The following is a 17,001-nucleotide window of genomic DNA, read 5'->3' on the forward strand; positions in this document are numbered from 1 at the left end:
TTGCAACATGCCCAAAAACTCATGAAACTTGGTATGCATGTCCGGGCTAACAAAAAATTTAGTATTTTGGTGGTTTCGAAAACGCGTGTGGCGAAATGGCTACACAGCGCCACCTAACGTGTAGACCCAATGGCCAGTCTCACCTACAATGACAAAACTAGGTTCAATTATGTATCCAAACACACAAAAAAGCCTCTTGGACCGACTTTTGATGTTTTGCCATAAAACAGAAAATTGTTGTAACTTCGGTATACATTGTCCGATCTGCCTGAAACTTCATAGGCTTGATAAGGGTCCCGCCCTGAACACATTTGTGTGAGAATATTCACTAGTCTTAATAGCACCACCTCGTGGCTACAGGAAATAATTTTCCGTTTTTTATACCTTTACAAACTTGTCCTACACAATTAATCCAATACAGTTCTGTGGCTTAGCATCGAATGCAGATGAGGGGGAAATTATTCTAACTTTACTGTACATACTCAAATGTTGTCCAAACTTGCCATGGCACACAACAGTCCAGTCCTGAGCAGGTCTATGTGTTCAGTTTTCTGTCATTGTGCTAACATGCCTCAGTAGCGCCCCCTACAATGTTTCAACCAGGAAGCCCTCTCACCTGCTTGTATGAAATTGGCCCCAAATTTCACAGGTGTGATCAGGCTGCAGACCTTAAGACATCAGCATAATTGCCTGTCATACTCACTGCGCCACCTACTGGCAACAGGAAGTAAGCTTTGTCAGACCATTATCTTTTAAATCTACATTAAATTTTCATGGTCTGGTTCGCAAATAATGTATACCATGATGACGTGGAATCTATGTTCCCTCCACTGCCCCCTAGTGGCCACTAGAAGAATTACATTGTGTGAAATATCTCACTTCAGGGTCCAAACTCTCTGCATGCATAATCCAATTTTCACAGAAATAAACGACAGCTTTAGCTGGAGTCCCACCAGTACCCCCGACGTACGTGGGGATGCGAGGGCCCTTTCATCGCTGCCTGCAGCTTTAATTAATATTATTATTATAATTGTTGTTGTTGTTATTTATGAAAGGGGAAGGGAACTGTGCAAAAAGTGGGAGGCATGTCATATAATTTTTTTAAACACTAGGAAGGGATTAATGTCTTTTATTTTGGCTTTGGGTAGGGGCATTCAGGTTTAAAAGGCTGTATTTTGTATTGATTTAACCCCCAATTCTTCAAGAAAACTTTCATGTATTCTTAAAAAAAATCACCCAGATAACACCATTTATCATAGCCAGATATAGTCAAAAAAAAGAAAATAAATTTAAATTAAAAAAAAAAAACAAAATCTGAGTTTAGAAAAAATAAAAAAATAAATAACTGAACAAACTACCCACTATGTACAACAACAGTGAAAACCCACAGCTTTTGTCAACTCCAGGATTTTAACTTCAAATTTTAACTTTCAAATATCAAAAAGTTCATTTTATAAATCTACTGATTGATTTATAGTGGCCCAGGGAGGCTCAAGGGAAATATTTGTAGCTTCAGGGAAGGTAATAAAAAAGTCACATCCCAGCCATCCCCGCCTCCTCTGATAAACAAAAACAGTCCCTTGGTTCGCACAAAGTAACAGGAGGAAACAGACTGACTCTGACATAACGGAAATGAAACCCACCTACTAGCACCTCCAGCTCCAGAAAGTTACTCCACTGGCACATAACTTCTGCACCATAAATAACCATATTTCACAGTTTCTGGCAATGATAGATGGCATGATTTTGGAGATTTTTAAAGAAAACATGCCTTTTTAACAGACTTGCAGGTTTGGGGGCCCTAAGTATATTTAAAATGAATACAAAATACAACCATTCAAAGTTGAATTCCTCCTCCATACCAAACCATAAAACACAACTGCCTTACCAGTGTTTAAAAAATATTTGAAGTGCCTCCACCACCACCCGTTTTGCACCACCCCACCCCCTCCTATAAATAATGAACACTCCCTTAGCATATAATAATAATAATGCACAAATATAATATACAATGCACTCTGAGAGGGATTGTTCTGACTGCATAATGGCTTATTGTTGTTGAAAGGTACTATATAATGTAACTTATATTGATGTGACTCAGACTAAGCGGGGGTATCTGTTGGATTGCATTAGGCTACTTGCACAGGGGGTTCATTGAGTTCATATTAAAGGAACAGTTCCACATTTTAGTAAATACATGATACGCTTTTTTGAGAAGATCGCTACCACTAATATTATTAAGCAGTGTCTTATAACTGTAGCTGGTCAGGCACTTTAGCAGAGAATGAAAATGTCAATTCAAGTACATTAAAACTGAGTGCAGCACTTGAGTATAAGTATTTATATTCAACCTCAATACCCTTTTTTTTCAGCTTGGTCATAATCTGTGCAGTTTTTGAGGCTGCAATCAGGTGTGTAGTTGCATGGAAATGCATTATGTTGAACTTTTTTTTTTTTTACTGTTTTGTAAATAAAACAATGTGTCTTAATTTTGGTCACCCATTATTTTAAATATCTAAAAAGAAAGAGGAAAAAAGTTAATTTATTAATGCAGCATAAAGAATTGCTGTGCAAACATGCAGTTTGATAAAGGGACATAAAAGCACATTTTACTATTACGATTTTTCTTAATACAATATTTACCTAACTTTTATCAGCAAATTAATCAATAGCTCTAAAAATAGACATCAACACTGTGCATTAGGCTATTTAATTGGCATGGATTGATGATATTGCTGGATGAACAGCTCATGATGTGATGTGATTTGCACTCGGGTTAGGAAGTTTTTCTGTTTCTTTGTCGCCACCGTCTGGACGAAATTGGAAAAGCAGACGAGATGTTTTGGCTGTGCTACACCTTGTTTATCCCATAAGGTTTATCCTAATGTCATCCCACACTCACTTTTGATCAATAACCATCGTTTCTAAAGGCCGTAGTTTAAGGAAGTTACATTTCATCATCATCCAGTTATATAAGAATAGTTTAAGAAATAAAAATGTAAAGGATTACAATTTGACAATTAAGGAAAAGGAGCAACAGCACACATAAAAACACACCATAAAGTAAAAACATTAAGGATGCTTCTTTAGTAAAGTAAAGAATTATCAGCATCAGAATGCACTTAAAATATCAAAAAAGTATTTACATCGTTGATTTATTGTGCAGAATGGTACCTGCCAGTGTTATAATATTATATAATTCTTATTTATGCAATAACATGTAAGCAGAGCTTAAATGATGTAGATGGTCATGGAGAGGCTAAGTTGAATTGCTATACTGATGGGTAGTTCATTAGCATAATAATTCAGTATTTTATAGACTATTGTTTTGTATGTTAAACCTTTACATTTATTACAAGTTATTAGAAACTAAGGATGTATTTTTTTAAATGCAAATAATTAAGTTTACTGCAAAACACCCAAACACAATGGCAACGATAATTAACAACTGAGTAGAAGGTTTTTCACGGTCTAAGTATCCATATGTCACGAGATGTCAATAATCATATGGATATCAAACGTCTGTAGTGTCTTTGTTTTTCCTCTTTCCTCGGTAATTTTCCATTAGACACCGTCGTGTAAATAGCCGCTGGGCTAAAGGCAGCTAACAGTGACAGCTAACGTTACAGGCTATTAGTTTTCTTCGCTTACGAAAGGCAATAATCAAGAACAGCACGTAGTTGACATTAAAGTTTATTGGACTATATACTTAATAGACATAGTTAAGTGACAGTACTCTAGCGTCCGATTTTTTTTATTTCATTTTAACCGTGGTCGTAGGTCAGGGCCAGTCAATTATGAAGTTATGGTCTTTACAAGCATCTTCAGTATTTAGCGTTTCTGGTTAGCGTTAGCATGTTAGCAGGAACGTGAAGCTAGATATTAACAATGGCGTCTTCCTCTTCAAAATAAAAGTCCTGGATATTTATTTATTTAAATGGGCACATTTTGCCAATATTTCAGGAATTTGGACTGTATTTGCAGTTAAAGCAAAGCCTAACTTTTGTTTTAACTTGTTTTGAAAATAGGGGCTACAGTCCAGAGAAATTACTATAGAAATTGAATATGTAAAAAGCAGTATATTTCAGAGGAGCATGTTATAACTTATAGGATCGTTGATTTATTTTGTTGATGTATCTATAGGCAGTGATGATGTAATTGGTGATCCAGCATCTTTTGTCATATCTGCAATGGATTTTATTATTATTGTTGTTTATCAATTATACGTCATCTGTACCTTATTTGATATTCTATAATACAGAGCTTAAAATAGTTCACAATTTTCACGATATCTGAAAATTGTGAACTATTTTAATCGAAAATACACTAATTGCCATATAAGAAGAAACAAAAAAAACTACTCAATTAATTCGACTGACATTGTGAAGAAAACAACTTACCGGAAATGTGTCACCTGTAATGCGCGTGACTTGACTCCTATTTTTTGTACCAGCGCCGATCCTCTGACCGATCATTTACTAGGTGAGCACAGCAGAGAGCAGTCAGCCCGTCGTGTCTCTACCCGAGGCCGGATGGTAAAATCCAACCTCCAGCGGATCCTGAACAGTCATTGCTTTGCTCGCGAGAAAGAAGGAAAACCACAGTCTTTAACTACCATGGCGGATTTGAGTAACGGTATCTGTGACATGATTGGGAAGTAAGTAAACGCTAAAAAAAAATCCTCACCGAGCTAACTGCTAACCGTGGTGTGGGGGAGGGGTGGCTAAGCTAACCTAGCTAGCAGCCACGGAAAAGCGGAAGTAAAACGCTTGCTAACTTTAAATGTATCGTTTATGTGTAATACGCAGTTTCAATAATGTTCCGCTGTTTCGTGTTGTGTCAGCCATAGTCGAAAAGTTATTTAATTAAATTGTCATAGTTAAGTACGCAACGGACATTGACTTGCTGGCCCGAGAGACGACACGAACAGCATATGCTAACATTAGCCATGAACATCGTCGAAGTTGTAGTACGTCACTGTAGTTAGCTTCGTCAGCTAGCTAATCAGTTAGCATGAACGTTTCAACGTAGTTAACGACAAGCATAATTACCTGTTTTGAGGAGACTATTAACAAACGACTACTATGATTTGCTGTTTCATACAGAGGACATGTAACGTTGCTGTCAGTGGATTTAAATATGACCTTTTCAGTTCCTCTCACGGAAGCCTATTTGCAGACCAAACAGACTGGCGTCTCAATAAAAAACAGTTCACCGTTGACAACTCGGGATGAGCCTAACATCAAAGAAGGAAAGGGCAAGAATTAAGTAAACTATGTTATAATTGCCTGCATATTATATTCGCCAGCTATGCACATTTCTGGTCACGCTGATGTGGTGAACTGACCAAAAACAGGTTGATAAATGTTATTACGCAACTGACAGCTTCGTGAGGACAGGATGAAGTAACAGTAGACGGTGAGGCAGTGGCACACGTGGTCTACATGTACTCTCACCTGTCGGAGACATTATTATTATTCTTTATTTTTAATGGTATAGACTTGTGTCCCTTTCGCGCATCAACATAAATAGACATTGGTTGAACTTCGCTGTTTGAGTATTGATAAATGGCCTTAAAAACGAAATTATCAGTTTTAGTTTTATTAATTATTGCCTACTAAATTGTTATACTTTGCAGCCCAGCTATTTCATCAAGCCACATTTTCAGTCTAATAAGCTACAAAATTATCCTGACTCTGAAGTGACAGCTGTCAGAAAAGAGTACTGTGTACAGTGGTGGAAGAAGTAATCAGATCCTTTAGATCTGTGAAAATACTCCGTATCAAGTAAAAGTCCTGCTTTGAAACTGGTACTCAGGGAAAGTAAATAAGTACAACCAGGGAAAAAAAATACTTAAAGCATTAAAAGTAAAAGTACTCAATGCAGAAAACTCTTAAAAACACCCCCCAAAACTCTTAATTATGTTTTTTTAAAGTAACAAAAAAAAACCCACCCCAAATTCAAAACTATTAAAAATAAATGAGGAAATAAACACGAAAAAAAATCAATTATTTAAAATGAAAGAAAGGAAGAACTTAAAACAAGACAATTTAATAACATCACCTTATGCTTTGGGGGGAAAAAAAATCAATGGGTGTTTTTATGGATGTTAGGCAGACGTTAGGGGCCGTATAACAGCATAACCTGTACTGGTTGTGTCAACTAACAACACTGAGGTAAAGGTTACGAGTGTCGTTTTGTGTTTTTAGCAGCAAGTACTTTTGGTTGGTTGCCTCCCAATGCATATTGCTGTGTTGGCGCAACATTCATTTAAAGCTCTGTTAATATATCTGTACACACAGTGCTATTGTTTCAAGGAACATAAACTCTTAGTGGTTTGAAAGAGAGCGCCCAGGCCTGCTTGAGTAACATACGTTGCAAACTGAGCACGTACCTGCAGTATTTTGTGAAGTTTACAACGTGGAAAAACCAATTTGAGTAATGGAGGGGATGACATGCAGCAAAGGGCAGAGGGTGAAATCAATACCATGGCTGTTGTGGCAAGGTTATAGCCTTTGTACAAGTGGCGCCTGCTCTACCAGGTGAGCTGCTGGATGCCCAGAGTTGGATAGTCTTATATTTTATTGCTAATAAAATTAAACAGCCTGCAGTTGGTATTCAGTGGTACATGAGTACATTTATGTAACTGCAATTCAGGTTGTTAGCATCATCTCAGAAGATGCTGCATGTGCATTTTATTGCACCATGCAAACTTACATTGCTTGTCAAAGTCTATATTTGTCTGTGTTGAGTCCCGTGACATGTTTTTTGACGTGCACTGTGTGATACATTAAAATACAGAAAAAACCTTTGTCATAAGTGCATAGTGGATTCTGATTATTTTTCCTGATACAGTAATATCATTATGTCCTCCCCTCCAGCCTTTCCCTGCACTGTAGTAATACCCGCAGCCCGGGGCCTCTGTGGTGCTCCTGATGCCCCTCTCCCACCCCTGAAGATCCCAGGTGGGCGAGGGAATGGCACACGGGATCACACTCCTTCAGCTCGGCCACTCCACTCAGTGAGTCAAGACACACACTCACTCCCTGTTTAATTGCTGAAAATTAGCCGTAGGACCTAAAACACAGATGCAGAAATTAAAGAAAGCTGTTTTTAGACGGAGAAATGTGTCAAGAATAGGTGCTGAAACATCACCTGTCACCTGATTCAGTGTCAGATGAAGACACAGTCATCATTTAATCATCTATGCCTAACAGTGACTCATATTTAAATTTCTTTGTCCTTAAGAGTTCAGTTGATTTATAAGCTCAGTTGCTGATTGACTAGACATACAGGTGCCAATTAAATTATGATTTGAAGTAAGAGAAAAAACATATGGTCTACAAGGGACTTACACATTTAATGTCCCCCACTGCTGTTTTCAGATGTGTTACTCATGTTTGTGTGTTCAGGATCGAAAGTTGACTGTAACGGAGGAGCCAGCAGGGAATGGTCGCCCCGGCATACTCCACTTCCAAAGTCGTCCCACCGTAACCAAGACAATACAGTGGGATGCTGTCCTGAGCAGCAGCGCACTCTACGTGGAGATACCTCTTGACCCTCTTCCTGAAGGCAGCAAGGAGAGGTGAGGCCAGATTGTTTAAAACAAGAGATCTTGAGTGGAATAAAGCTTAAGGTCTTCACGAAGGCTAACTTTAGTCATGCTGCAGGAGAGTAAACAAGTACAAAAAGGGACAGTTCACCCAAATCAAAAATACTTTATTTCACTCTTAATAGCACACTAAGTGCTATTAATTAATCCAGATTATTTAGTGTCTGTTGTTGAGTGCTGGAGATATTGGCTATAAAGATGTCTGCCTTCTCTTTAATATTATCATACTAGATAGCACTCGGCTTTTGGTGCTCAAAGCACCTAAAAATACATTTGAAAAAGTCAACAGCTCAAGATAAACCACAGACCTTGTTGTGAGCAGTTTTATATTGAAACTACTTTCTGTCTACTGACCTACACCTGCCAACCGGATCACTGCACACAAAAAAAGCGATAAATCTACTCATGGATGAGAGGCTTTTGCTTGTGATGGCGTGAGAACTGGAATAACGCCCTCCTCGGCTTAGCTGTGTCATTAACAACTCGCTGTTGTGAACGACACAGCTGTTGTGGAAAGGTAGGAGGAAAATAGTCCACACATGAAATTGCTCACAAGGTTTGTGGATTATCTTGAGTAACCAGGTCATGATTTCTGGAAAGAGACATGTGCTCTGTGACATTGCGAGTTTTTCAAATCAATTTTTTTGGAGCTTCGAGCACCACAAGCTGTGCATTTGAGGGGAAGCCAATGCTGCGCTTTTAAAGTAACCACAAAATACACACCTTTTTTATAGGATATGCGCAAGTTTCATTCAGTTGTTATTGTGCCTGCATTTTAAGAGGCTGTTTTCCAATCTCTAACCTAGGCTGTTCATTGTTCTCCCTCCAGTTTTGCGGCTCTCCTGGAGTATGCTGAAGAACATCTGAAAGTTGTTAGCGTGTTTGTCTGCTTTTACAAGAACAGAGATGATCGTGGTGAGTGCTGACAGCCCGTTTTTTTTCCCCAACCACACCTTTTTTTTATTCAACTTTGATTACTTTATTATTTTGGATTCTGTGTTTTGATTGCATCTTAACATCTTTTTTTACCCTTCTTTATCCCTTCAGCTAAACTGGTGCGTACGTTCAGTTTCCTGGGCTTTGAGATTGTGAAACCGGGCCATGCCCTCGTCCCACCTCGACCTGACGTATTCTTCATGGCCTACAATTTTGACAGGGACTCCTCGGACGAGGAGTAGCCCTCTGGACAGCCCCTCCACCCCCTGCTTACTTCCCCGTTTCTTCCCATTGTATGTTTGTCTATCCCGTCCCGGCTTACTCGTATACACCACCGTCTGTGTTAAACCCTCAGCGGTAGCTCTCTGTATGCAAGTATTCATCTCCCCCATGCTTTTTGTGTTCAAGGGAATATGTAAGATGTGCATCTCCTGTTTTCATCAGCTATCTTTGTGTGTTTTATTATACTGTTCTCATTGAAGATTAATCAGTGTTGTCACCTTTAAAGGAGGGAACCTTTTGTTTTTGGACTTACAATCACATTGCAGTTCCTATAGCTATAAGTTCAGTTCTGGTATAATTTCCATTTCTTGTCAAGTCTGTTTATCTCGATATTTCCTTTTTATGATAGACTAAGGTGGAGGATTCTTCATTTCTTGAATGTACAATAAAAAGGTCATCAGGTTTACACTCGGGTACTCCAGCTTTCTTTTGATTGGCAACACGACTTAAAATTTCTCATATTTTCTATCTCTCTGAATTAAATACATACATTTCAGTGGGACCAGTTTTATTTTGTAGCACTAACATCCTCTTAAAAGTATTTGGATTTTTGAAACATTACTTTTGAGTGACGGCCCTAATAATTGGTACTTCTTGGCTGGATAGTGAATCTGTGTAGAGTAGAGTAAAGACATGAATGGTGATACATATCCAACAATTGGTACAACGCGAAAGGAAAGTGAATAATCCAAAGTGCTTTTGCTTCTTTCTGCCATGTATACCTGACTATATTGTAGTGTTTTGTTTGGGGAGTTAGAAAAAATGCTGTGATGTTATGATTGGATTCGTTTCCTTTTTCTTTTGGGTTAGCATTCCTTTTAACTTTTTTCTTTCATGATAGTGTTGAGTTTGTTGTTCACCTGCATAGTGGTACCTGTCGTGCTTCTGTGATAATAAAACAAACAAAAACAATCTGTTGCCTACTGTCTGCATTCACCGATGCATTTATAATATGCTCCAAATTGTCTTTATTTTGGGTTAGGAGACCCAGAGCAGCTCTCTTCTCCCATTTAATCATTTTGAAACAAAATATCCTTACAGTGAATTCAGTGTTTGTGCGTCTACCTGACATAACTTATGGTGCAATATGTTACCGCAAATCAACAGTGGTGGATTTTAAAGTGCTTACTTTTATTTAACAATTGTTGTTTTTCCTAATAAAGTTATCTACATGCATCCTTACAACCTATCGATGTGTATAATAAAGCACATGTATTTGCCCCTTTTGTTCAGGAGCTAGTGTCTAAAATCGAGTATATGTGCCGCTCAGTGTGCACAAACTGTAGAAAATTAGGTCAGTTACAAAAGAGCAGCAGGGCAGACATCCAGAGCCTGTCCTGAGTCTTCACACCACCAGGAGGCTCCACATGACACTACTAAACAAAACCACTCAACAGCTCAAGTGAAAGTTGCATTTTCAGAATACGTCAGTGTAAGAAGAGCAGTTATAAACAAATGTGCCCATGGATCAGGAAATCTGATGGACTACGGTAGCTTAAAACTGTCAGATAAAGTTACAGAGTCTGGTGACCTTGTTATTTCTAGCCTGGCCCGCCTACCTTCAACCTCAGCAAGAGGTCAGGGACTCAAAACCCCCATGTGGGTGTGCAGGGCCTTTAATGGAGACACACATGGCTCTCTTGATTGGGCCAAAGTGCTCTTAGTTTACGGGCCTTTGTTTCCACTTGTCACAGCAGGAAAAGCACAGGTGTTACTAATAACATTAACGACAGCTCTGATCTGTTCAAGCATCCTGCAGGGTTCCTGCAGCTTAGGGCAAATTATATGTAAGACTTTTTAATGCCACTCCAAATGAAATTTGAGACCAATTTTACAAAAATAAATAAATAAATTGAAGAAAAGAAAATCATGAACTAATCATGAAAAATAATCTCATTCATAGCTATCAGAACTAAGTGTTTGCCACCAACAGTTTGGTGGAAAACACAGAGAGAACAGCTCACTAATTTCTGCAAAATAGAAAGAAATGCTAAAAAATGTGTATTTAATGCTTTTGAGGGGAATTTTACTATTCATCTTCTCTGAAGAAAAAAAACTGATAGCTGGCCTCATGTCAGAGAGCTGTGATTATCATCACTGTAAATAAAATGGTCTGCTTGACCACTTACATATATGATTTCATGGTGCGTCATTCAATTTAATGTACTGAATTCACATTTCACGCTGAAAACAAAAGTCATTAGCCTCATAAAATCTGGATAAATAAAAGAAGCTGTTTTTTTTCTGGAATCCAAATATTTAATAGGTACATATCAAGTATTATTATGACATGTATAAAATTTCAGATCACAATATGAAGCATGAAACTCCTCAGACTGGCGTATGCTGCAAATGTTTGAGGTCGCCACATAAAAATGACTAATGATTAAAATAGAAGAGAAGCAACTAAAATGGTAGAAAAAATGGCGTACAGACATAGATAATAGTAAGCATTCTAGGAAAAATTAAATGCAACTTTTCAAACTTTTTTCTTCAATAGAGTGCAATAAAAGTAAAAACAACACAGCACTGAAGCCAAGCGTCCACAAGACGTCTAAAAATTGTTAGTACTGTAGGCTCACGGAGGGCAGAGGACAGTGGAGGGAGAGAGGGGAGGGAGAGGAGGTCACAGCAGAGAAAGAAACGAGGGCTATTAGCTTGCCAGTCAATGCGGGGAGAAAATAATCTTTGAACAAGATTGAGCAACAGTGGAAGAAATGCACATCACAGTTAGCTTTAAAGACCATAGTAGCATTTGTACTTGCATGTCGTTGATAAAAAGAGACAAAAAAAATCCTGAATGATTGAACAGAAACAAGGAAATCACCACAAACAAACAAACAGCCGGCCAATGAGAGGGGATCTGAGTGTCAACGGAGCAGTAAGAAACTGATGTGTACAGCAGCGAGTAATCTGTCATTGTCTCCGCTCTACACTAAACATGGCGACGCCTTGATGGCTGTTACAGGTGAACGTGATGATGTCAATGAACAAGGGCTACATTTTCCCACAAACTCAACTCAACTGGTGAAACTTTTTCAGACACGGTATCTGAAATTCAGCGCTCCAGGTGTCCAGATCGCAGATCAGTGCAGAGACTGTGCTGCTTACTCTCCGTTTTTGTTTAAGTTCCTGCCAACCCTGGACATTTTAAAGTACCATATCAGAACTGGACAAGATGCATATCTGTGTCAGCCGTTCAAAATAGAAAAAACATTTCAACTCCAGCTGTGTAACATGTATGATATATGTGGTGGTGTGTCAGATCTAACAGATTAAAATGTAAAGATAACTGTAAACTGAGTGTGTGTGGGTGCAGAGTGGAACGGAACTGAATGCTATTTTTTGACATTTTCTGTGGTCATATTTTAGGATGTCATGACCCTGATTTTTTTTTTTTTTTTTTTTAAATCATACAGCAAAATCCTCAAAATAGATAAAGTGATAAATCAAATTAAACAAGTTTGTCTTTAAAAAAATTAAAACAACTTTGTTTAATAATTAAATGTAATTTACTGCTATTTTGCGGCATTAATATAAGTGCGTGCCTCCCCTTGTGTGACGCAAGTGAAAATGTTTTTTTTGAAAAGCTAAATGCCAACAAATAATAGAAGAACATTTACAGAAAAGAAAAAGATTAATACTACTAATATAAATGTAACCTTTATCTTTATCTGCCACAGTATATAAATAGTTGGTTAAAACAGAATGAATAGACATGCGGAAAGGGAGGAAAAAAAGAAAAGAAAAGCTGCGCAGCCTTCGAATGTTAACGTTATGGGTGTACTATATGGGCAGTTTCCATCCTTACATGGTAACAATAAGCTTCTATCTGTCCAGTCGCCAATGACTGTATTACCATTAGGCACTGCAGAGCTGCACCTAAAAAAATTGAAAATCAAATGTTTTGGGCAATAATGTACCAAAAATGCATTGTGGAAAAATGCACACGAGGACTAAAAAAAGAAGAAAAAAAATTACACGTCACTGTATTTTGTAAAATTTTCAATGTCATTGGTTTTGCAAGTATTGGAGGCATTCTTATTATGACTGAACAAATTTATGTGACACTTACAGGTTCATTTCAAATATACTGAGGGAGCAGTCCAACCAGTGCCGCCAGAAAACGTTATAGTTATATATAATTCTATTTGTAACACGTGATCTTAATCTATATAAGCGTGTACTTTGTTATTCAGCATATCCAAAGTAAAGAAACTAGTTTTCTCTCTCTTTGGAATCAACTGTCTGTGTCAAGAAATCTGTTTGTATGTTCACGTATTTAAGATCCTCATATTCAGCGCAGCCAACAATCAGACTCAATCAGTAACTAACAAACATCACTGTTTGCTTTCTTTCATGCTTTTCAGTGTTTAAGTTCTGCAGTGAAGGACAAAACTTCACCTTGGACACATTTTTCTATTTGTTTTTCAGTGTTACGTTGTATGCAAGTTAACTGAAACGCTACCTATTGAAACATTCAATAGCGTATTTATGAAACTACAAGAATGTGTTATGCTCACATTGTGCACTACTGAAAACCTCTCACACTATTGAAAGGTCTTACATTTTTCGGTGTCAATAAGATACCTGACTCTCACAACCAACAAAAACTTTTCAACACTTAACTCTCAGGAATCTCAGCTTTTTTCAACAAACTTTTTTCCCATTTAACGAAAGAAATTCTTAAATGTTAAACTTTATCTAACATGAGCAGCCACACAAAAACTTGGCCTACATAAAAAAGTCTAGAATTAAGATTTTAAATCAGCAAATCTGATTAAAAATAACAAGTTATAACAAGGACACTGATCAAGCATTGGATGCCAACTTTCAGTACTTGACAGTATTTGATAGTCTGTGCTACAAGGCACTCTTGTCCAACGGGTCTGGACTGGTGAATAACAATTAGGGCTGGGTATCAGTAGCTGATACCTTTTGGGCAGTGGTTCCCGACTGGTATAGCCACAGGGTCCATATTTCTCCTTAGTCATTAGTTTAAGGTCCACACACAGTTTTATAATGTCATACCTCTGTTTGGCCATGTCATCAAACTAGCTTGCTATCTCTGCTAAGCAGTTGTCCATTATTCACTCACTCTAAAGCATGAAATGGCACTTCAAAATTAATGCTCTGTGCCTAAATTCACTGTACTTCAAAATAAAGAGTGTTTTTTTTACACAAACTTGACACCTGGGACCCATTTTTGGACCACAACCCATCAGTTAGGAATCACTGCTTTAGGGTATCAACCAACCATATACCAAGTAGTATCAAAACTTGCATTTGATCCATTTTTACCCAGATCTACAAAGAAATGACTATTTGTATGGTTTTGCTCACAGCCAATCACCATAAACTCTCTTCAGTTTAATGCGACATGTGACTGGTCCACTACTGCAGCAGCTACAACACATACAGTGTGTGGTGAAGTCAGAGTTGGTAGCTCAAGATGCTACCAAAACATCAGAAAGTATGGTTATACTCCACAGCTGTGGCGTCTGGTGGCATTATAAGCAACTGAATGCTTCCATTAACGTGGTGAGTATGAAATGAACTAGAAAAAAAGGCATCAAAGAACTCTATTGGTATTAGTATCATTTTTAGTGTACTTGTATTCGTACTAGTATTGTATTTATTTAAACAATACCCAGCCCTAACAACAATTAATGACAACATCAGACTGGTCAAACTATATTTCTATCTGACGTATACACAGTATATTTGGGAACACTGCACACATTGGCAGTGTGTCCGAGCCTCTGATGGTGTGAATCCACGTAACCATCATTTGGATTCTAAAACTCTTTGTTATTGAACAGAGGATCATTTTCTTAACCGTGGCACAAAAAGAAGGCCTATCTCCATTTCCTGGATGTAATGAGACACGTGCATCATTCTGGCTGTGCAATCACTCATCAGACTACTTTTATGAAAGTGAAGGACGAGCAGATCGTGCTGGATACCCAGAGCTCTCCAGTGAATATTATACTACATCTAACAGAGAGAACAATGGCAGATGAATATCTGCTGAGCTTAAAATATGCTAACCATCTTTGTGTGAAGACCTGCTTGATTGCGGTTGCTCGGTAACACCAGGGACAACCACAGAGTGCCTTTCTTGGCGTCACTGAAAAGAACAAACAGGCATCGCGCCTCACACTTTTCAAGCATTTGAGGTGTGCCGCAAGGAAATCTTTACTTTCCACGACATCATTACAGTATTTATCTGGTAAACAAATTAAAGGGAAATACAAGAACGCACTCATCTAATGTACAAGGACAACTGTGTCCACGTGAGGAAGTGGAACCATGAATGAGAGTACATGTGAAAATACATGTGGAAGATAGAACTTCATTTATAAATGTCTTGACATCAATGTTTAATGATACAGTTCACCCCAAAATCAAAAATGCATATTTTTCCCTCTTACCTGTAGTGCTATTTATCTATCTATATGAAACTAGTCACAACGAGGTCTGCAGATTATCTTGAGTAACCGGGTTATGATTTCTGGAAAGAGACATTGCTGTTGAGCTTTTCAAATGTATTTTTTTTGCCACTTGAGCATCACAAGTCTAGTTCCTTTATATTGGAGAGAAGGCAGACTCGGCAACTCACGCTAAAAAAATCTAGATTGATAAATGGCACTACAGGTAAGGGGAAAAATACGTTTGATTTTGGGGTGAACTGTCCCTTTAATACATTTCAATAGTGTTAGAGGTTTTAACAGCACTTATGCAAGAGATTTAAGAGAACTATTTGTTTATCTTTTACATTTTTAGCTGTGGCGAAATGGAACAAAAAGTTCCTTGCTGAAGAAAGATGATGTAATTTGGTTAAATCCTTCAAGATTTTTTTTTTTAGTGGTGATTCCTTACCACAAATGATTTTTTAAAAAGCAGAATTCTGAGATATTTTGCCCCAACAAGCTCTATAGCCTCACATCTTTGGTATGTTAATGAAGTGAATACCTTCATTATTTTTCTTACTCCACATATAATCTGTGTGTCTGTTGATGATTGCTGTGTTTACTGTAAGATTGCTTCTTTGTTGGACCCAAAAATCTTCTGACGCTCAAAACAAACCAGACACAGCTGCCAAATATCTGTTCTCTGCAAGCGGACTAAAGTTACCTCTGGTGACAAGTTTGCTATTCTTATTAGCTCAGGGTACGGCAATGGCGTTATTCCAAGTGGCATGAGCTGAATGCCAACGTGTGCTCCTGATTAACCTCCAAAATGAGTCACGTCATTGATAAAGTGCTTCAAAGCCATAAAACACCATGTGCTTTATATGAATACATGTTCATTCTTGACTTTCTAATTTTAGCTTGCCATCTCTCAGTCCCATGACTTGCTCATTCTGAATGTTGTGCAGGGGGTGTTATGTCCTGCTGTGCCAAAGTCACCGCGTTAAACTAGCACCTTTGTTTGCCAGCCCAGCTGACTGAAATACTGCACATATATGTAGCAGCTCAGTTTTTTTTGGTGTAAAACTGCGTACATGGTACACAAAAATGGGTACAGGTTGGCAGGAGTCTAATGGCTGATTTTATGATATTGCTTGGGAGAAATTTGCACTCAAACAACGTGCTGTATGTCAATTTATGTGTGAACAAACACAAACAAATGAGCTAATATCTTGGCTAATGGGTGTGAATGTGGGCTCCTTTTGTGCATTTGTAGGGGGCAGGAGATAGGAGGTTAAAAAAATGTCCTTGGTTGAAATTTCAGGCTGGTGATGTTAATGGAGACAGTCCAGGTTCAACAGATGAGGTCAGTCCCTACTGAGGTTGTTTGTGTATGAATGATTGTATACATAAATGGCTGTATATATGCAATATACATTTGCCTGTGGGTAAGTACAGTATGTGTGTGCAACGCATTTTAAAGTGGAGCTCTAGGTACTTGACGGTATACGCGGGTGCACAGAATGGATGCTTATGTGCGTGTATGTATGTATTCTACTTATATGTAAATGTGATTTCGACCTCACCGGCCCTTGCTGTAGCCGGGATAGAACTGGTCGAGGAGCACCTGAAGTGTCACGTTTTGGGTCATGACGAAGTCTTTGCCCAGGTCGTGACGGCAGGCGGGGCAGGTGTACACCTTCGCTCGGAACGAGCGTTGTAGACAGCTCTGAGGAGAGACGATGGTAGGAGAAATTT

The 17,001-nt window shown here is 38.2% G+C and overlaps 2 protein-coding genes across 2 annotated transcripts in view; one reads left to right on the forward strand and one right to left on the reverse strand.

Annotated features, from left to right (window-relative positions):
- Positions 1-4,471: 4,471 nt before the first annotated feature.
- Positions 4,472-9,742, forward strand: oaz1b (ornithine decarboxylase antizyme 1b). The gene is given in 6 exon segments (XM_042509157.1): positions 4,472-4,657; positions 6,882-6,933; positions 6,935-7,021; positions 7,413-7,585; positions 8,442-8,527; positions 8,660-9,742. Coding segments are annotated over 6 exon segments (654 nt in total). The 5' UTR covers positions 4,472-4,532; the 3' UTR covers positions 8,791-9,742.
- Positions 9,743-11,066: 1,324 nt separating this feature from the next.
- The window catches only part of LOC121959698 (E3 ubiquitin-protein ligase UHRF2-like), a 40,311-nt gene continuing 34,376 nt past the window's right edge, over positions 11,067-17,001 (reverse strand). The window contains exon 16 of the mRNA XM_042509154.1: positions 11,067-16,972. Coding sequence (XP_042365088.1) covers positions 16,826-16,972 — 147 coding nt within the window. The 3' untranslated portion in view covers positions 11,067-16,825. The remainder of the gene's footprint in view (positions 16,973-17,001) is intronic.

Source organism: Plectropomus leopardus, chromosome 20 (assembly GCF_008729295.1).
Source record: "Plectropomus leopardus isolate mb chromosome 20, YSFRI_Pleo_2.0, whole genome shotgun sequence".
Taxonomy (NCBI): domain Eukaryota; kingdom Metazoa; phylum Chordata; class Actinopteri; order Perciformes; family Serranidae; genus Plectropomus; species Plectropomus leopardus.